Raw genomic sequence first — 21,430 nt, forward strand, 5'->3', positions numbered from 1 at the left:
AGGCGGTGGGTGGGGGGCTCTGGCGCGGAGACGCGGCCCGCCGTGATGGGGCGCCGGGGTTGGGTGGGGGGCGCCGGCGCGGAGACGTGATCCGCGGTGATGCGGCGCGGAGGTTGGGTGGGGGGCCCGCGGTGGTGGGGCGCCGGGGGTGGGTCGGGGCTCTGGCGCAGTGCAGAGACCCACCGCGGTGCGGCGGCCCACCGTGACCCGGGCGCCAGGCGGGGGCAGCTCTCCAACTCCCAGTGCAGGCCTGGCTCTTCATTTTGGTTTGGTTCTTGGGTCTGTGTGGCCAACCCCTTCAGCAGGATGGGCATCCCCACTGCATTGGTCCTCTGGCGCGAGGCGTGCCGCCTTCGCAGGTGTGCAGAGGGAAGATGACTTGTCCAAGCTATTCAGTGGGGGACAGCTGGGTGAATTCAAACCCAGCTCATTTTGACGCTACTGCGCTCTGTACAACACTGTGGTCAGAACGTGCGTCGCTCCTCAGTCTCTGCGAGCCTGCTTGGCGCTCCTCAGAGGGCTCAGCCTTCTTACCTCCAGGCCTTTGCGCTGGCTGTCCCCTCTGCCCTCAGCACTTTGCCACGGAAATCTGCAGCCCTCAGGTCTCTGCTCGCATGTCACGTTATTAGTAGAGAAGGATAGCGCAGCCCAGTGCTGGTGGAGCTTTTCCCTGCGATTGTACGTGTTGGAGTCGTTGTGTACTTTGTGATGGATTGTTGAAGTGATGTATACAATAAAATGGTTTCGGAAACTTTTTTTAGTGGAACCAATAGAACAAATATGCTTTCTGAATGGTTTCAAAAAATGTAAAAACATATGTATATATATATATTTTTTAAGATTTTTTATTTATTTATTTGACAGAGAGAGACACAGCAAGAGAGGGAACACAAGCAGGGGGAGTGGGAGAGGGAGAAGCAGGCTTCCCGCTGAGCAGGGAGCCCGATGCGGGGCTCGATCCCAGGACCCTGGGATCATGACCTGAGCCGAAGGCAGACGCTTAGTGACTGAGCCATCCAGGCGTCCCTGTAAAAATATATTTTGAAACTAAGTCATCCTACCACCCAAAGATGAGCACAATTAATGTTTTCATGGCTCCTTGTTCTATCCATGTAGTTTTTTTTTTATTATTGAGATTGTACAATGTAATTTTTTGTGCTTTTATTTTTTTAATTAATTAATTATTTATTTAAAAGATTTTATTTACTGATTTGACAGAGAGAGACACAGTGAGAGAGGGAACACAAGCAGGGGGAGTGGGAGAGGGAGAAGCAGGCTTCCCGCCGAGCAGGGAGCCCGATGCGGGGCTCGATCCCAGGACCCCGGGATCATGACCCAAGCCGAAGGCAGACGCTTAACAACTGAGCCACCCAGGCGCCCAATTTTATGTGCTTTTAAAAACAGCGTGATCACGTGCTGTTAGGCCCTGTAAGTAATTGCTGTTAGTGCTGTAGTATCCACAAAACATTATTTACTCTTTTGTATTGGATCCGTTTCTTGCCTACTCTAGGCCGTGGCTTTAGCATTTTTGTTTTATCTTCAGTTTATTTTCTCTCCAAAGTATTCTTATCGACATTAAATTCTCCAGCTACTCTTTCTAGGTCTTAGCTTCCTTTTATACCACAGTTAGAAAAAAAATCATGTACTCCCTGTCAGCATTTTCTCTTCTCATTTCTTTTGAACCAACTTCAGTTAAGCTTGTGGTCCTCCCGTCCCCCCTCTTCTCTGACACCGCTCCTTTTGGGAGTTAACACCAGTGCTGTTATATTGCCAAGGCCCCCTGTGGGCAGCCTCTGACCTGGTCGCCCATGGTTTCCTTGAAACACTGTCTCCTCATGGCACAGAGATGCCACTCTGTAGGTTCTCCTTTTACCTTGCTGGTTGCTTCTCATCTCCTTCACCTGTAAATATTCTAATGCCTCGGGGCAGTCCTCAGACCTCCTCTCTGGTCTGTACACCGAGGTGATCTCATCCTGTGTCAGGACTGTAGGTCAGGGCGCCTGGGTGGCTCAGTTGGTTAAGGACTGTAGGTCATATGTCAGCATGTCCTGAATGTGTATCTCCTGGCTGGATCTTCCTGTTCCAAGTTCCAAACTGCACTTTTACTTGTGTGAGGCCTGCAGCTTACACACTGTTGCATTTCACTTGGGGGCAGCTCCACGTTCGTAGTTGCTCAGGTCAGAACTCTCCTGTGATCTCTGCTTTTCTTCCACATCCTAAATCTGATCTGTCCACACTTTCAAAATCGAATTCAAACCTGACTGCTGCTCACTGTCTTCTTGACTACAGCTGTCCTTCAACCGCCGCCCCCCCATCTGTTACCTGGGTTATTCCAGTGCCCTCCTCCCTGCTCCATCTGCTCACGTGAGCTGTTCTGCACCTGAATCTCAACACAGCAGCTGAGTGATGTTTTTAAAACAGAAATCAGATTGTACACTTCTTTGCTCAAAGCTCTCCATGGTTCTCATCTCAGAAAAAAAGCCAACGTCCTTCAGGCGGTTTATGAAGCCCCTTGTGAACAGGTCCTTACTGCCCCTGTTGTCCTGTCACTACCCCGCACTCCTTGTCCCCTGGCTCAGTCACACCTGGCTGGGGGCCCAGGCACACATTGGCTCTGTGTGCAGTGTTGGGGCCTTACATGCCATGGTCTGACTCTCTCTTTTCAGAAGCCCCTCTGCAGAGAGGCTGCTGTAGAACTCAGCACCTTGCCCACGTAGCTCACTGTCTCCGTCCCTTACCTTGCGAGAGCTCTGCCGTTGCCCCTCTTGTCTGCCATGTACTGCTGTGTGTCTGACTGCCCCCTTCTGGGGGCGGGGACTATGCCGTGTTCACTGTCGTATCCCCAGTGCTTCAAAATTATGCTCGGTGGAGTAAGCCTTCAATAAGTATTTATTGAGTAAATATAATAACAAACAAATTCTTTTCTAAAGCAGTTGGATTTGGTAGGAACCTAGGCGTACAGGGGTAATGAATGATTCTAGGGGATGCTGAGGAATAGAATTCACATGCTTAGAAGAGGGAAGCTGGCTCTTCCAAGACGGACAGACGCATGCAGGGGGCGAGGTTGATGTGGGTAGAGATGAAAGGGAGTCAGCTTGGACGTGGGAGGGCCTGAGGCCATTCAAGGAAGGAGTCAGTCACCTGACCTTGCATTCAACATGAGGTTGGGCATGGCGTCTCTTCAGGTGGACCGTCTGTGTAGCCTGCCCTGAGTGCTGGCAGTGAATTCTGTCTGTCCCCCGCCCCCCCATATGTCTCATTGCTCCTCGTGCATAGGAGGGAAGCTCTCCTTTTCTGTAAGGCGGTTTGTGGCTGCCCAGCTTGGCCTCTGGGGTCCACCCCTGGAACCGGGTCTTCCAGTCCCTGAGGTCCTGCAGTCCCCGTGTGGAGGTGGTCTCTGCTTGGCTAGTCTGCTCCTTTCCTTGGAGCCTAGGGCAAGCCGCTGGTTGTGGCTGCAGCCTGTGGCCACTCGAGCCTCTTTTCACAGGTGGACGAGCAGGGTCTTCCTCAGGGAGCCCGGCTCTGCTCCTTAGCCACTTGGAGAGGAACCGTGTGCCCGTTGCCTGCAGGAGTCCAGCCTGGCCCTCACTGTTTTCTTCTGGGCAGAGCCTCTGTCCTTTGGGCCTCTATTCTCAGCCCCGCCCCCTCGTGGTTCCTGCTTTATTTCTAGTCAGTGGAAATTTTTATCTTGTTTTGGTGCATTATTGTAGAAATAAATTTAAAAAATCATTTATGTACTGAGTGAAGGGAAGGCCTTTGTATGACCTCACGTTCCTATTTTACTTAGCTTTTTTTTTTTTTTTTAAATATACTTTACACATCGTAGTATTCCCTTTTCTTGGTGTAGAATTCTGAGAATTTTGATAGATGTGTAATTTCCAGGACAGTCAGAATTCAGAACAGTTTCTGGGGCACCTGGGTGGCTCATTCAGTTGAGCGTCTGACTGTTGATTTCGGATCAGGTCATGCTGAGCCCCGTGTTGGGCTCCACGCTCTGTGTGGAGTCTGCTTGAGATTCTGTCTCTCCCTCTGCCCCTCTTCCCGTTGGTGCACATGTGTGCGCTTTCTCTCTCTCTAAAGTAAATAAATCTTTAAAAAAAACCCTAAAAAACAGCTTCTTCATCCCAAAGAATTCCCTAGCACTGGCCACTCTCCTGAGCTCCTCCCCCTCGGCAGCCACTGACCTGTCACTGTGTTTTCTGTCCTTTCTGGGATGTCAGTTAAAGGAACTCCATGGGGAGCCTCTTGAGTCTGGCTTCTTTCATTGAGCATAATGCATTTGAGGTTCATCCAGGTTGTTGTGAGACCAAAAGCTTGTTTCCTTCTGCTGCCGGGTGGGCTGGACACATGGATGTGCCACACTTGATCCAGTTCGCTGCTGTTGCTGGTCTGCTGATGTGAGCGGTACCCAAGCGATTCACGTTGTGTGCTGTTCAGATGATACACAAGGACGCGCAGGATGACAGAGTTCCTCTTCGCTCTTTCTCCCCATTCCTGACTTTCTCCCTGGGACTAGCTGATTTGGTTTGCACTTTTCCAGGTCTCTTTCTACACAGTAGAAGCTGCGCTCTCCATGATGGTGCTATTTCTCACAAGGGGCTGGAAATTGGTTCTTGGGAGGAGGGTGAAAAAAATCTTAGATATGACAGTGGTTTGTGGCCTCACAAAGGGCCACAGTGCATCCAGAGATCTATGCTATGGCTGTGGTATTAAAATTTCACAGGGTGTCGGGAGGCATAAGGAGAGAAAGGTCGAAACAGGCCCCTCAGGAGCTGTGGGTAAAAAGTTGAGAAACAGCAGCGAGCGGTACGGTGAGTTGGGGGCTTGCAGCTTTATGGCTTGTGTCTGAGGAAGGACTTCTTCAGCTTCTCTTGGCTCCCTCCCAAGCTGAGATCGATCCTGCCTATCTGGGGAGCGCGGGGCTCTCTCTGTCCCGTCGGGTTAAGGACCTGCCCCCACCGCCATGACTGTAAGCTCCTGGTATTGTAGCCTGTTAAGTCAGGAGGGACATGGGGGACCTCAGTCCCCGTTTCCCCACCTTGGCACTGTGATGTGGCGCAGTGAAGCCCATAGGGTTTTAAAGCTCCGTGTGGCCCGGTTTATGTCACTTGGGATTTACATATTTTAGAGATGAGTGTGGAGCCTTCCTAATCTGCCATGAGGGGAGGAGAGTGCACGTTTTTTAGTATTTGGGACTTTTGTTATAGCCTTGGCTTTGTTTTTATTTTTTACTTATTTTATTTATTTATTTATTTTAAAGATTTTATTTATCTATTTGACAGAGAGAGACACAGTGAGAGAGGGAACACAAGCAGGGGGGAGTGGGAGAGGGAGAAGCAGGCTTCCCGTGGAGCAGGGAGCCCGATGTAGGGCTCGATCCCAGGACCCTGGGATCATGACCTGAGCCCAAGGCAGACGCTTAACGACTAAGCCACCCAGGCGCCCCCAGCTTTGACTTTGTTGAGCGATATCTGGTATTGCTATCCTATGTGGAAAGTCTTTTTCCTGTCATGTTTTACTATGAAAAATTTCAACAATACGCAAAGGTTGAGAGGATTTTACAGTAAACTACCTATGTACCCATGACCTAGTTTCTGTTTTTCAGTATTTTGCTATATCTGCTTTATCACCCATCCATTTATCCATCTTGTAAGGTTTTGGGAAGCATTTCAAGGTAAGTGAAAGCAGTGTTTAAGCTTCACCCCCTCTTTTTTTCTTTTCTTTTCCCTCAGGCAGAGGTACTTCTTCCATTTTTTGGTGTTTATCACATTGCTTAGGGGGGTGCAAGACCCCTCCTAGAAAGGGCTGGAGTGCAGGCTTACCAGGGAGGAGAGGGCAGAGAGCATTCTCTGCAGAAAGACGTTTGGGAGGGTGGCAGTGTTTTCCAGGAAAAGAGGGAGGTTTCATGTGGCTCGACATGGGTGTTTGTGGGGAAGGTCCTTGTGTAGCCGCCACCGCTGGGGACGGACTTCAGTCTCCATCCCAGCCCTGGCTCTCCCCGAGCTGCTTCCTCACAGAACCGAAACGTGGTAGTGCTGGACCTCACAGGCCTCAGACTCGACTTGGCCAACACCGAATGCGTTCCAGCTGCGTGTGGGACGCCTCATGCTCACCCTGGTCTGTCCTACCCACCTGGGGCCATTTCCTAGGCCTGCCAGGCTTACCTGTGTGCTGGTTTTCAGGAGTGTGAGTTGGGTGTGCGTCAGCATCTCTGTTTGTAGAGAGTCTGAGTTGAAAGGAGAAGCTTTGCTTTAGTCTTACTCCCTTGACTTGTTTTTAGCCTCAACATTAACTTCAGGTTGAAATTCAAATAACATTAAGTGACGGCATGACTGTTTTTTCAAAGATGGATAAGGTTACAACAGTTGGGCGCCACTGTCCTAAAGTCTCCTGGTCTTCTTTCCCTCTGTCCTCTGCTGAGGCGAGGCTGCCTCCTTGCTTGTCATCGTGTCTTGGCCCCACTGCCCCTAGGGTCCTCCGTTCTGCTAGGATGTCATTGCTTGTAGGCCATTTCGGGAGGCAGAAGTAGGAGAGATGTTTTAAGGGAAAAATCCATAAGTTCATACTCCTAGTTCTCATCCAGCAGCACGACGTTGTTCCCTTGTCCCTTCCTTCCCTGCTCCATTGGTGACTATGTTGTCCTTCCTAGAGTTCGATTGTTTGCTTCTTTGTACATTGGGTTTTAGGGAGTTTTTTGTCCTTATCGATTTAGTTGTGTTTTTTGACTATGTGACTCTTTAACACGATTCTAAAAATCAAAGTGTTAACAAGCTGGTGTGCTCAGGAGTGTCACTTTCTTCATCGCCCTGTCACTCTACTCACACCACCCCGAGTAGGTCGTCAGCCTCACTCGTTTCTGACTTCTTCCTGAGTTCCTTTTTTGCGAAGGTAAGCAGATATTTATGGGAGTCAGCGCTTGTAGACTGTTGTAGTGGGCATAACTAGGAAATACATTTTTTGAGAGAAAAATATATGCAGATTTTTTTTTTGTAGAAAAGAATGCAGGCAAGGTGTATCTATTTGTACATCTGTCTGTCTTTTCCCCTTATGTAAGGGTAGGGTCCCACATACAGTCTTTTGCACTTTGTTTATTTTACTTAATTTTAGAATTCTGGAAATCACTCTGTACGAGTTTGCAGAGGGCTTTCTCATTCATCTGTACAGCTGCGTGGTGCTCCATTGAATGGATGCACCAGGTGGAGTCCCTAGTCTCTGAAATGTGGACGTGTCGTTCATGTCCAGCGTTTTGTGTTTACAAAGAATGCTGTAGTGACTGAACCTCATGTCTCTGCACTGGGGGCGGCTATTCAGGGTGCATTTGTGGTGGGACTACTGGATCCAGCATGTGTAGGAGCGCGTGCAGTTTTGTGAGGTCATGCCAGACCCCCGTGCGGCGTCGGACAGCTCCCACAGCAGGGCTGAGCCGCACGCTACCCCATGGCCTCACCAGCAGGATGGTGTCTGGCTTCTGAATTCTTCCATCTGGGAGATAAGAAATGGCATTTCAACTTAGTTTTAATTGCAATTCTTTTATTACGAGAGACGATTTACAAGTTAATGTCCTTGAAAAATTCAGCTTCAAGTCTTCTTGGAGTTCTACTTTGTTTTACTGATTTTTGTAATAGGAAATGTCATTTCATAAGTAAGGGCTGGGAGTGAGTGATTGAGTCAGACATTTAGCTCGTTACTTATGAGCATCCTTGTAGAGATACTGAGTGTTTTGGTGGATCACGAGGGCCAAGTCTAGGCCCTGGTTTTTGCATTTGGAGTCATGGACTGGTCCTTACTTTTATTTATTTTTTTTTAAAGATTTTATTTATTTATTTGACAGAGAGAGAGCTCAAACAGGGGGAGCAGCAGGCAGGGGAGAAGCAGGCTCCTCGCTGAGCAGGGAGCCCGATGTGGGGCTCCATCCCAGGACCCTGAGATCGTTACCTGAGCCGAAGGCAGACGCTTCACCGACTGAGCCGCCCAGGCGCCCGGTCCTTATTTTTAGCAGGCCGGACTGTCTCTGACAGCTCCGTGTTCGCCAGTGGGTGTTTGTTCACAGCCTGCTCTTTGGCTCGTGCTCTGTGTGCTGGACTCGGGTGGTGTCATGGACGTGCAGAAACGCTTCCCCACGGTAACAGCTGTGCTCCCCGTGTGACGCGCCGTGCCCGGGTCCTGGCTGTGGCCTGGGGGGTGCACCGTGCCCATGGTGACGGTATTGCAGAACTACCTGAGGCAGGGGAGACGGCCCCTGGCTGGATCTGAGAAAATGTTGGGGCAGAGAGGGAGGTGGGCTTGGGAAAGGAGCCAGGCTCATGGCTGCTTGATGAAGGGGAAGAAGAGGGTTCCCCGTCACTAGCTGCCTGGACTGTGGCTGCTCGCAGACGGGAAGCTGGGAATGGAGGGTGGGCAGCGGGAGCTATTCCAGGCTTCAGCAGGGGGCCCGGGAGCAGCTGCCGGAAGTAGCCAGTCTCTCGAGCCCTCTCCTGGGTTCTGGCCTGGGGACCCCTGCCCTACACTGCCAGCAGGGTGCACGTAGTGTTCCTTAGAGTGGCATTTTCCTGGTGTCTAGATGGGCGTCTTTATGATGTCATTGTCGTCCTGACAGTGCAGCAGGTGCAGGCGGTGGGCCTGCGGCCTGCATCCCACCACCGACACCGGTGAGCGCGGCATGCGGTGACCCGAGGGCTCGCGCCCCGCTCCCCGCCGGGCCGCGGGCCTGCTCTAACCTCGTGCCGCCGCCGGGGGCCTCGGCCTGCGCAGTGCCCGTGCGGGGCGGTGAGCTGAACGGTTGGCTCCAGCTCCTTCGGGCGGACCGCGAACGTAGAAACAGCTACTACCGAGAAAAAGTTGTTTCACCTCGCCATCGGGGTGACTGTGGCACATTTTTGGGAAGGCTGCTTCAGATAAGCAGTTTCTTTATATCGTCGTCGATTGGGCGTGTTTCTTTAACTTGACTATAAGCTCAAGGAAGTCGGGAAGTTGAGGTATAATTTACATGTAGCTAAGGTCACACTTTAGTGTGTGGCTCTGTGACGTTGGGCAAAGACGTGCGTGACCATCCCCACAAATCAAGTGGAGAAACGGGTCCACACCCCTGGACGCCCTCCCCCACCTTCAGCCCTCGGGGTCTGTCTAATCTCTGTCTCTGTGGTTTTGCCTGTTGCAGAAGATCCTGTCATGCCCGTGACCTGCGCTGCGTGACCCCCGGGTCTGGCTCTGCCCCTGGCGTCTCGCGACTCGTGGTGTGGGTCTGTCAGTACTTCGGCCCTTGGAGCACCGAGGCGCGCCCCGCGTGAGGCTGCACCGGTGTGGGGTCCCTTCGCCGGGTGCAGGTCAGTATTCATAGCTTCACGTGTTTCGTGGATGGCTCTTTCAGCCTGTCTTTAACAGAGTAGAGCTTATACCACATAACTGGTATCCTGCTTTTTTTCACCTAATATGTCTGTGCGTTTTTCATTTTTATTAGAGTCTCTGTCTAGAACTTGGACACTGGGTATTCCTGGTTACTTTTACTGTATTCTGCAGTGCACATTCTTATGCACAATTTAGAAAAATAGGTAGGTGAATTTCCTCAGGAGAGACTTCCAGAGACTAGGACTAGGTCAAAGGTCATGGGGTGAGATGGGGTCGCTTCTGCTTTCCCAGCCCTGTCGCCCACCCCTCAGGCATGTTCTGGGCTCGAGCCCTTTGAGATCTCTGCTCCGTGTCCCCGTCTGCCTCCCACACCCCGTAGCGGGCTTGGCAGGGCGCCAGCTCTGTGATGTAGCATCTTGGCCACGTGGATCTGGGAGATGCTTATTTCAGTCTGTATTGCTTTTATTAGTGCTGAGGTTGGACGTTTTCCTTCAAGCTGGTTAAGTAGATGCTTTTTTTTTGTAGACTGTCTCTCGTCCTTATTCCACTTTTCTGTGGGATTGCAGGGATTTCCAGTTTGTATGAGTGCTTTCTCTGGTATTAGTGGTATAGCTCCCCGTCATAACTACCCCAGATATTCAGGATTTTGATGATTTACTTTTGAGTTTTAAACATTTTTAAATTTTGCATGTCTTCAAATCCATCTGTCTTTTCAGATACAACTTTACTGTTTTAAGTTTAGGAGCTTGAATTCTCTTCAGAGCTTTAGTAAGTATTCATTTTTGTATTCTCTTTGTATTTCTGTTTTCACATTTCTATAATTGGTATAAAACTTGGGATGTTACCTTATAAGATGCTTCATTTGTTTTGGTGAGTGACTTGTGGTGAGGATTTAAACAGGATTTCCAGTCTGTGTCGGTGCTCGTGCGGTGCTCGTACATTCCCCCGGTTCTGTGAATTGTTGTATGTAGGAGAGCTGGTTTCTGGCCTTTGTTCTCTCTCCTTGCTCACCTTTGATGTTCTGGGAACGTATTCTAAGGAAATAATCCTAAATACGCCCTCGTGTGTGTGTTTGTCATGTGCGCTTGTTTACAAGGATCAGGAGCAGAAGCTCGTTCTGAAGGCAGCGGGCGTGCTGAGGCCCCCGGCCCTGAGCCACTGTGCTGCTCGGGGGCGAGGGTGGGAGGGCGCTGGTGGGCTGCCCACGACGGCCGTTCCTCCCCTGACTTCCTGCTAGACGTGTGTGCTGCAGCTTGCCACGATCCTGGGACTCTGTCTTCAGAGATAGCCTTCAGATCAGACAGCGCCTTTTCTGCTGTGTAGATAGGCACTGATTTGTGTTTTCCCAGCCTTTACTGGTGTACCTCTAGTACCCCTCCATTCTGTAGCTTCTGATTCCACGTATCCATCTGTCTCAGGACTGGTTCCATGTGTATATGTATTTTTGCACTGTAACTTTTGTAACTTCTGGTTTCTGATGTTTTTATCCCTGTCTTCTGTGAGATAGCTTGTGATGCCCTGAGGGTGACAGGGCCGGCTGTCTTGCTTGTTTTGGGGGCAGGGTGGCAGGAACACCAGGACATGGGGAGTGAGGTGTGTCAGTTAAGACTTGAGACTTTCCAGTGGAGGAAGGATATTTCTGTCCCTATGACCCTGCCTCAGTGGGGAGTAGACAGCCCCCGGGGCCTGCAGGGGACCTGTCCCTCGCAGACACCGAGACTAGTTGGGTCTGACTTGGGGAATGTTCCGGGGCCCCACCTCAGAACTGGCCTCCCCCTGCTCAGCCCTATCCTGAGAGCTGACCCCCAGCACGTCTTCCACTCCCCCAGCACCTCCCTAGGCCTCTGCACAAAGCACTGTTTGGACTGGGAGCCTCTTTGAAGCTATGGTACCAGCTCCAGAGAGTTTGCAGACCTCTGAGGGAGACTCTCCCAGAGCGTGGGCCCGAGTCCTGGCCATTCTCCCTCTCTGTCTGAGGTTCGAGACGCCTTCCTGCTTTGTCCTGGCTCTTACTGCAGGTCTAAGGCGAGGCTTTGGAGCCCAGGCCCGGGCTCTGTCCCTCAGGAGCTTAGGGTCTGACACGTAATGGTTGCTCTGTGTGTTTGCAGTTGGTGTAGCCCAGAGGTTGGTGGGGTGTTCTGTTCTGGCGATGGGGTGATGGCAGCATACAGCCTGTGCCTGCATTTGGCAGCAGTCACTGAGCCTCCTGGTGCCTGGCGGCGAGTAGGGTGCTGTCCCTCCCCCAGGACAGACAGGCAAACAGCCCCTCTGCCTGTGGGAATGGAGCGGGGCCACTAGGCTAGGAGAAGGCTTCTGGGAAGAAATGTACTGGTCACAAGTGCCAGTGCTGAGTTCAGATCCTGCTTGGCCTTGAGCTAGCGATGCTGGTTACCTTTCACGGTAGCTGGCTGGGATGACGCACCTACGGGTCTCAGCAGTGACCCAGAAGGACCTGTCGCTCATGTGTGTTGAGGGGCATCGTGTCCAGTGCCATCTCTTTCATGGCTCGATAAGAATTCATGACTCATTTGCGTCAGATGCCGGTCGGAACGTACCTTCAGACTCTCTTTCCAGTGCTGCTAAATGGTACTCGTAGTAAGTGCTGATCAGATGCTTACAATTGTCTTCAAGTAACTTGATTTTAACTTTGATTTTTCAGGAGAACATTAAGTTGGATTAAAAAGGGGGGCGATAATGCACCATGGCAGCGGCCCTCAGAGTGTCCAGCACCAGCTGCAGAGGTCCAGGGCCTTCGCCAGCAGTGAAGGAGAAGAGCAGGCCCACCCAAATCCACCCCAGTCCCCTGCCACGCCCTTCGCGCCGTCGGCCAGCCCATCCGCACCTCAGTCTCCTGGTTACCAAGTTCAGCAGCTGATGAATAGGAGTCCCGTGACCGGGCAGAACGTGAACATCGCCCTTCAGAGCGTTGGACCAGTGGTGGGAGGAAACCCACAGATCACGCTCGCCCCTCTGCCGCTCCCCAGCCCCACTTCTCCAGGTTTCCAGTTCAGTGCCCAGCAGAGGCGCTTTGAGCATGGATCTCCGTCATACATCCAGGTCACCTCGCCTCTATCCCAACAGGTGCAGACTCAGAGTCCCACCCAGCCCAGTCCCGGGCCGGGACCGGGCCTGCAGAGCGTGCGGGCGGGCACCCCTGGCCCTGGCCTGGGCCTTTGCAGCAGCAGTCCCACCGGGGGCTTCGTGGACGCCAGCGTGTTAGTGAGGCAGATGAGCTTGAGCCCATCTAGTGGCGGGCACTTTGTGTTTCAGGAGAGCTCAGGCCTTGCTCAGATGGCTCCGGGCACCCAGGTGCAGTTGCAGCATGCAGGGGCTCCCATCGCGGTCCGAGAACGGAGACTGTCACAGCCCCACGCACAGTCTGGGGGCACTGTCCACCACCTGGGACCGCAGAGCCCCGCGGCTGCGGGTGCGGCCAGCCTGCAGCCCCTGGCCAGTCCCGGCCACATCACCACGGCAAGCTTGCCACCCCAGATCAGCAGCATCATCCAGGGGCAGCTGATCCAGCAGCAGCAGGTGCTGCAGGGGCCGCCGCTCACCAGACCCCTGCTCCCTGGGGTCGGGGTCGGGGTCGGGGGGGCTTCGGCCTTTGGGATGACCTCCCCACCGCCCCCTACCAGCCCCTCCAGGACTGCGGTGCCCCCGGGCCTCTCCAGTCTTCCTCTCACGTCTGCGGGGAGTGCAGGGGTGAGGAAGGCCCCCAAGAAGTTGGAGGAGATCCCCCCGGCCTCTCAGGAGCTGGCCCAGATGAGGAAGCAGTGCCTGGACTACCACTACAGAGAGATGGAGGCGCTGAAGGAGGCCTTCAAGGAGTACTTGATTGAGTTGTTCTTCTTGCAACACCTTCAAGGGAACATGATGGATTTCTTGGCTTTCAAGAAGAAGCATTATGCCCCGTTGCAAGCTTATCTTAGGCAGAATGATTTGGACCTGGAGGAGGAGGAGGATGAGGAGGAGGAGGAGGAAGAGGAGGAGGAGGAAGAAAAGTCTGAGGTTATCAATGACGAGGTGAGAAACAGCAGTTTAATAATTAGAGGACCATGCTTTGCAGATTTGAGTCTAGGCAACCGTAAATAAAACATAACCTAACCTATGAGCCGGGGTGTTTCTAGGACATGGTTTCATAAGGATTTGATCCAGGAGTAAAATTGAAGATGTATTTTGGTCTTTTCCTGCATGGAGGGGAGGAGCTGCTCTGGATGTCGGGAGGAAGGTGCAGGACAGCCCTGTGAGCAGTGCTGGTCCAGGACTGAGCACTTTGATCCAGAGCAAGGCCATCCAGTTTCCAGAGGCTGGCCTGGCGTGACCCAGCCTTGCCCGTAGTCAGCTGGGGCTGTGGGTCTTGTCCAGGGGCTGTGGGTCTTGGAGGTGTGGACACTTTCTGGCTGCTTGTGTAGACTTCCCATTTTACTTACACTGGTCCACCACTAAAAACACCACACGTGGTTTTTAAACAGGGATTGGAGTCACTAGCTTTTTATAGTGTATCAGTCATGATTCCACATCACTAGGTATGTCTATATGGTATCTTCATGATGGAAATACATGTTATGGCAAAAACTGGGAGAATTTTTCCATTTTTAGATGTACTCTCCAATTTGAGGTATTTTAAACTCACATGTGTGCAAATACCCACTGAGTGATATTTAACATAGAATCTTTTTTAGATAGTGAAATTTTGGGGTGCCGAAATGGGTGCTTCATACATCCTGCATTTGAGATTTTTCAATACTGTAGTGATTCTTAAGATCCTTCTACTTGTGTTTCCTGAAAAAGGAGCCACTCAGCCAGGGCAGTAGTGAGGGACACCGTAACGCACTGTATTTTGTGCCTTTGTGTCGTGTAGTCTACAGTATGTTGGTGGAGCTTACTCTGTTGTACGGTACAGCTGAAGCAATCTGACTCTTCGTCAGCTCTTCTCCTGCAAAGAAATCAGCCTTTGCTGAGCAAAAGCTGGTCTCTTTGCTCTGCCGTCCTCATTGAGATTTATGGACATATCTGTGTGGCTTTGCCATTTTGTGTTTTCTTTAACACCCTTTCCAGAAAGGATCATTTTTATTTTCCAAAAAGTTTATGTGATTATTTTGAGGATTACACCTCTGTTGCCATGAAATAGTGAAATTCAGTTCTCTCTGTTTGTACACAGTTTTGTCTGTAGGCTCAGGCCCCCTCATCTGTGCTAATGAGGAGACCGGACTCCCTTTTTTGCACCTTCCTGCTGAGATAGACCCACACACGGCGGGCAGTGGGGTGGCTGCCGTGCAGATGGCCTGTGAGGGCGTGAGGGCTTTGCTGCTCAGAGACTGCCTGCCGTTCCCTTGTTTATAGTTGGAAGTTGCAGAATCTAAGCTCACGTTGGAGTTCCTTCAGGATGCGCACTAGAGTTAGGTCGTTAGGTTATAAATCCACCATAAGTCAGTTCGGTGTCCTTTTACAGGATTTCATGTAAAAAAAAGCTTTCCATTTTTAAACACCAGACGTCACTGAGCTATCAGCATTAAAATTCTGACAAAATTTCGAGCAGTCTTAAAAATTATGTTGCCTTTTTTTCTCAAAATATTTCCTCTCAGGTAAAGGTTGTGACAGGAAAGGATGGGCAGACTGGTACTCCTGTTGCTATAGCAACCCAGCTTCCGCCAAATGTTTCTGCTGCTTTTTCATCCCAGCAGCAACCGCTTCAGGTACTTTTCGATGGTTCTCAAATGTAGCCTCATCCCAAACTTTCCTTCATCCAGATATTTTAACCTTCAATTTTACTATTTGCTCTCCAGCATTTTTTTCCAGAGCCCATTCCTTATTTTTAAAAAATTAAAAAGTCTTCCTGCATATAAGATGATAAAATTAAGTTGCATGAGTAAATGACAACACGGATTTTAATGCATTCTTGTTTTTGTGTTGAGTGTGACGCAGTAGTACCTTCGCATGCCTGTCACCTAATACTTACCGTCCTGCTGAATGTGTACTCAGGATTCCTCGTGTGCTGTGTTTTAAATGTTGGTTCTTTCCTGTGTCTTCTATCTGTATTTTTAAGAACAGTGCAAAACAGAACAAGAAAAAAAAAAAAAAAGATTTAAGCAGGTGGTAACTTGATATTTTCCGCAGCTGGAAGAAACGCTGAAGTCAGGACCTTAGGCTCCACCCGGGTGTCCACTGAGTGCAGACTGAGTAGCGTTAATTGTTTGGAAACGAAATCATTCAGTGTTACATCAGTGATGCCAAGAACCTGAAAGGACAGGTCAGATTCTCCCAAGAGGGAATGGATGGTTCTTGCTTTGGAGAGTAGTTTCATCTCACGGTGATACATTTATTTTTTTAAACTTTTTTATTTTTAATTTTGCTATAATTTCAAACATATGTGAAAGTTGCAAAAAGAGTTTTCCAAAGAACTCCCTTTGTGCCCTTTACCCAGGTTCACCAGATGTGCACTTTTTGCCCCCCTGTATTGTGTTCACTCTGCTGTATGTATATACACACGTCCCCCCAAACTGGGCGACAGGCCGTTGCAGATACCGCGTCACGCACTTTTATCCCTGATGCTCCGCGTGCCTTAGGTGAGAGTATTCTCTTACCTGACGCGGTACAAGTCACGTCAGGACCACGACTAAGCCAGAGCTCTTATGGGGTTTTTGTGTCTTGACCTGATGGTGTCCTTTATAGAGTTGATCCTTACAGAGTGCAGGGGCACTGTCCCCACACACGCCACGTACAACTTTTGACTCCCCAAAAACTTAACTCCTGTTAGCCTGCTGTTGACTGGAAGCCTTACCGATAACCTAGTCGATTAGCACATATGTTGTCTGTTAATATGTTTTATATACTGTATTCTTCCAGTAAAGTAAGCTGGAGAGAAGGAAATCATAAGGAAGAAGAGAAAATACATTTACTGTTCCGTATGGAAAAAAATCTGCGTGTAAGTGGACCTGCGCGGTTCAAACTGGGATCGCCTGCTGTACGTAGTTGTCACGCCTCCTCAGTCTTCTTTAATCTGGGCCGGCTCCTCAGTCTTTCATGACCTTCACGGTTTTGAGTTTAGGCTGGTTATTTGATAGAATGTCCTTTGATACTGGATTGTGTGATGTTTCCTTGTGTCTGACTTGGGCCGTGTATCTCTGAGAGGAATAGCACAGAAGTGACGCTGTGCACGGCTCGTGCTGCCATCTTAGGAGGCCATGAGGTCAGTGTCCTCTGACTGGTGATGCTCACTTTGACCGCTTGGTGAGGCTGGTGTCCATCAGGCTTTTGCCGTGGAAGGTTCTTAGTTCTTCTTTGGTAAATGATAAATAATTTGGGGAAGATACTTTGAGACTCTGTAAATATCCTGTATCTCATTAAACTTTCAGCCACTAATTCCACCATCTGGCCAGAATCCGTTTTCACTTTAAAGATTGCAAAATGGATTTTCTAGCTCCGTTGTCCCTAATGCATTGATTGGTTGGCATCTTGCTATTACCAGTGCACTTTCCTTTTCCTCCACTTACATAGTCATACGTGGATTTTTATTTCAATCATTGGGTTATGTCACTAGTAGTATTTATTTAGACTTAATTCAGTAAGACCCACTCTTTTTCGTCTGCAGTCCTGTTGAGTTTTGCCAGCCTGACGGTCGTGTAGCCACTACTGTGGTCCAGAAGCAGCTCCGTCCGCCTCCCGGAGCCTTTGCTCTCTGCCTCTGTGAGTTTGCCTCTCCCAGAACGTAAGACGTCTAGATGGAGTCGTACCACATGTGGCCTCTGTCGCGGAGCGGCCACGCCGTGCCGTGTGCCGAGCGGTGTTTGGTGGCCTGGGTGTGCCTGGTCGGTCTCCGCTCACCTGTTGAAGGTCAGGTGTTGTTTACTTAGGAGTAAAGCTGTGTCGGTGTTCCGGAGGGGTTTGTGTGTGTGAACCTAGGCCTTTGTTTCATTTGGGGACACCCCTCGGCAGCAGATTGCCGGCTGGTGTAGTAGGTGTAGGTTCGAGTTGACAAGAAACCGCCAAACCCGCCCTGGCTGTGCCCTGCTGCGCTCTGCTGCCCCCAGTGGAGGGGAGGCCCGGTGCGTCCTCCCTGCTCGTCTGCGGTCTGCGGCCCGTTGCCGTGGTTGCTGTTTGTGTATCCTCTTTGGGAAAGTCTGAATCCTGGGTGTCACTGTTAGGTTTGAGGGCCCTTTGTATGATGTGAGTGCAAGTGCCTTGTCACATACAGATCTGCAGATGTTTTTTTCCCATTCCAAAGCTTGTCTTTCTCTCTTTTTATGGTTTGATGCAGTCTATTTTATCATTTTTTTGGTTTTATAGATTGTGCTTTTGACATCCTGTCTAAGAACTCTTGGCTCAGCCCGAGGTCACAGAAACCTGTATTTTCTCCTTGTATGGTTCTGTGTTTCACATGTACGTCCACGATCCCCTTTGAGTCAGGTGCTGTATTACGTGGCAGACATACGTGGAGGTTTGCTTTTCTGCATGTTGATTTCCAGTTGTTCCAGCCCCATTTCTTAAAAAGACCGTTCTGTTTCCATATATTGATCTTGCATCTTTGCTGAAAATGAGCTGATTCCTGTCTCTGTGGGTCTCTTTCTAGACTCTCCGGAATTCCCTTCATCTGTTTGTCTTGCTAATGCCACACGGTCTGGGCCACTGTAGCTTTGTAGTAAGTCTTGAAATCAGTGTGAGTTCAACCTTTTTCTTTTCTTTCTTTTTCTTTTTTTTTCTTTTTAATTGTTTTGATCATTCTAGTTCCTTTCCATTTTCATAGAGATTTTAGAATCTGCTCTGTCGATATCTGCGGAATTTTGATTTGGATTGCATTGAATCTGTTGACCACTTTTGGGGAGGAGTGATATCTTGACAATATTGAATCTTCCAGTCCGGGAATATGGCATATCTCTCCCTTTATTTTGGTTGTCTTTGATTTGTTTCATCAGTGTTTTGTAGTTTTCAGTATGCCAATTCTGTACATATTTTGTTAGATTTATACTCAGGTATTTTCCAGTTTTTCTGTGGTATTGTAAATGGTAGTTAAATAAAAAAAATTGAGATGTTCATTGCAGGTATGTAAGAATACAGGTGATTATTTGAACCTATATTCTGCAACCTTGGTAAACTCGTTTGTTAGTTTTTGGAGCTTTTTTGTAGATTTTATGGGATTTTCTACATAGAGAATCGTGTCTGCCAAGAAAAGCAAGATTTTTTTTTTTTCCCTATCTATATACCTTTTATTTATTTTTGTCTTTTTGCCTTATTGCCCTGCCAAGGACTTCCAAATACGCTAAGTGGAATGGTCAGAATACTTACTCTTACCTTCTTCCTAATGTTTGGGGGGAGCATTTAGAGTTTCGCTGTCAGTCAGGTGTGATAGTAGCTGCAGGTGCTGTAGCTGCCCTTCACCAGGTGAAGGAGATTTCTTTATTTCTAGTATTTATCATGAATGGATATTGAATTTTGTCCATTGGTATTTCTGCATCTGTTCGCATGATCATGTGATTTTTCTTCTTGGGTCTGTGAAGAAGGTGAGTTTTATCACATCGAGGTATAATTTATTGGTGGGGAAGGCACAGATCCTAAGTGTTAGAGCTTGTGGAATTTGTCAAGTGCCAGTGTAACCCACTCCCATCAGGTCTCCTTGTGCCCCCTCCATCATCTGCTGCCCAGCGCCCCCCCTTCTGTTACCATGTGTTTTGACCCAGTGGAGACCTTCAGTCTGGTCCTCATGCACTGTTGACATATCCTGGTCACTCTCTGAGCCCTTCCTTACTTGCTGGCACAAAATATTTAAGGTTCATCTTGTGTTTTCCTTGATCTAGCCCAGAATCAGTCGTTTCTGCAAGGGGCCTGGTCCCCTTTGGTGGGGAAGAATAATTTGAGCCTGATATTTAGTTGCTTCTTGTGATGAGTTTGACACAATCGAAGATAAGATCCTTTACATTTGAGATTGTGAGAACATGTATTAGCAGGGCATCTTTCCTGTTGATGCTTCATGGAATGTAATGTATTATTGTGTTTCTAGACCACATCGGTAAGTATCTGCCTAAGGACAGTGGGACAGTGGAAGACAAGGGGTGCCTGTCAGCTTATGAAACAGACGTGTGGCCTCCATGGTGACACAGATTAAACCACTATGACTTGCCATCACACTCACCAGATCACCAGAAATTAAACTGGACAGAATCTGCAGATGTAGGTCAGTGGGATTCTCATCTACTTTTGATGGGAGGGTAGCGCGGAGATGTTTGGAAACATTTTGCCTGACCTGGAAGAGGTGAGCGTGGGCAGACCCTTTGTCCCGACAGCGTGCTGTAAGAAGTTCTTGAGTGTCTCTGCCGGAAGCCAGGGATAGTAGTGTTCCTGGCGGCGCTGCTTGTAATAGCGTCCAACTGGAAAGAACCGGATGTCCACTGGCAGGGAGAACAGATCAGTGGATCGTGCACATTCGTACAGAGGAATGTCGACGAGGGCCATCAGTAGGGAAGGGGCTGGCCACAGCGCCAACGCGTGGCTGTGTGCGGGGCTCGGCCAGACTTGGGGGAACAGAGGGGTGTGTGGGGAGTTGTCTAGGAAGCAAAGCCAGAGGAGATACGGTGTGGCGACGAGTCTGCAGGTGACAGCATCACCAGATGTTCACACACAGCTCAGGAAGTGGGTGCCTTCATGGCGCCCAGGGTCTGAGGCACGGGCAGCAGTCTGTTTCCTGAGCCTGTGATGAGTACACAGGCAGCTGCTTTATTTTTATTTTTTTAAATTATTTATTAGAGAGAGTACAAGTGGGAGGGGCAGAAAGAGAGGGAGAAGCAGGCTCCCCGCTGAGCAGGGAGCCTGATGCGGGGCTCCATCCCAGGCCCCTGGGACCATGACCTGAGCCGAAGGCAGACGCTTAACGACTGAGCCACCCAGGCGCCCCTGTTATCACTCTTTTAAACTTTGTGTATTTATTTTTCTACTTTTCTTCTCCACAGTTTATTATGAAGAATTTCAAACAGAAAAGTTGAACAGTGTTCAGTGACAGCTCTATTCCACTATTTAAATTCTAATAATTTTACTGTGCATTTAAAATCACATCCATATGTTTTATAATTTCTTTTGTATGTATGATATATTTCATAATCAGATATTTAAGAGGCTAATAGAGGAAGACCAAGGGGTCTCCAGTTTGAATTACAGATCTTGGAGGCAAACACTAGTGGGTTTCTCAGGAAATAGGAGAATGGAGTCTGTCAGAAAAGAGTTGAAAACATGTCCTGGGACGCCTGGGTGGCTCAGTCGGTTAAGCGTCTGCGATCGGCTTGGGTCATGATCTCAGGGTCCCGGGATCGAGTCCTGCATCGGGCTCCCTGCTCAGCGGGGAGCCTGCTTCTCCCTCTGCCTGCCATTCCCTCTGCTTGTGCTCTCTTTCTCTTTCTGACAAATAAATAAATAAAATCTTTAAAAAAATATTTTTTTAAAAAAGAAAGAAAACATGTCCCTTGTTTTCTTTGGAAAAAACATCTCAGTGTGAGTTTTATTTACAACCAGTTGTAGAATTTTTAAATTGACCAATCTGTATTGACTAATGAAATGCTAGAAGTAAGTTCAGAACTTTCTGTATTACATCTGTATTTCTGTCTGCTTCCAGAAGATTTTGAGGGAGTACTATTGAGTGCAGGTGTCCTAGGTAAAGTAACGTGTATTCAGATACACATGTATGTATGTGTGTTCCTTTATAAGAAAATCCATCGTAAGTAGCGCCTTGCAGTGATTTTTCTGTTAGAGAAAATGAGTAGTTACCCATGATTCCATCCTTCTAATGCAGAAATTTTTGTTGGCTTAGTTTGTTTTGTTTTTAAGTAATCTCCACACCCAATGTGGGGCCTGAACTTACAACCCTGAGATCAAGAGTCACGGGCTCCACCGACTGAGCCAGCCGGGTGCCCCAAATATCTTTTATATTACATCTGTACCAGTTGACTGAGTGTATTTATGCTTTTGGAAAATGTTATTTCATTTAACAAATAGTCCTTAGGTATTACTCACTTTTAATAATTCTCATTCTAGCAGCTCCTAATATGCCATCATTTTGAGGAACTGCAATTCAGTAAATTATTTTTCTAATTTTAAGTTA

The 21,430-nt window shown here is 49.0% G+C and overlaps 1 protein-coding gene across 4 annotated transcripts in view; it reads left to right on the top strand.

Moving 5' to 3' along the window:
- EP400 (E1A binding protein p400) overlaps positions 1 to 21,430 on the top strand; it is a 97,160-nt gene that overhangs the window by 756 nt on the left and 74,974 nt on the right. For 2 of the 4 annotated variants that reach the window (XM_032396307.1, XM_032396308.1), the window contains exons 2-3: positions 9,158 to 9,323; positions 12,005 to 13,371. In XM_032396307.1, coding sequence (XP_032252198.1) covers positions 12,040 to 13,371 — 1,332 coding nt within the window. In that variant the 5' untranslated portion in view covers positions 9,158 to 9,323; positions 12,005 to 12,039. Of the gene's footprint in view, positions 1 to 9,157; positions 9,324 to 10,061; positions 10,114 to 12,004; positions 13,372 to 14,933; positions 15,045 to 21,430 lie in introns of all 4 variants that reach the window. The other 2 variants (XM_032396306.1, XM_032396305.1) reach the window with 2 other exon arrangements.

The sequence above is a fragment of the Phoca vitulina genome, unplaced genomic scaffold, assembly GCF_004348235.1.
Source record: "Phoca vitulina isolate PV1807 unplaced genomic scaffold, GSC_HSeal_1.0 scaffold91, whole genome shotgun sequence".
In the NCBI taxonomy this organism is placed as follows: domain Eukaryota; kingdom Metazoa; phylum Chordata; class Mammalia; order Carnivora; family Phocidae; genus Phoca; species Phoca vitulina.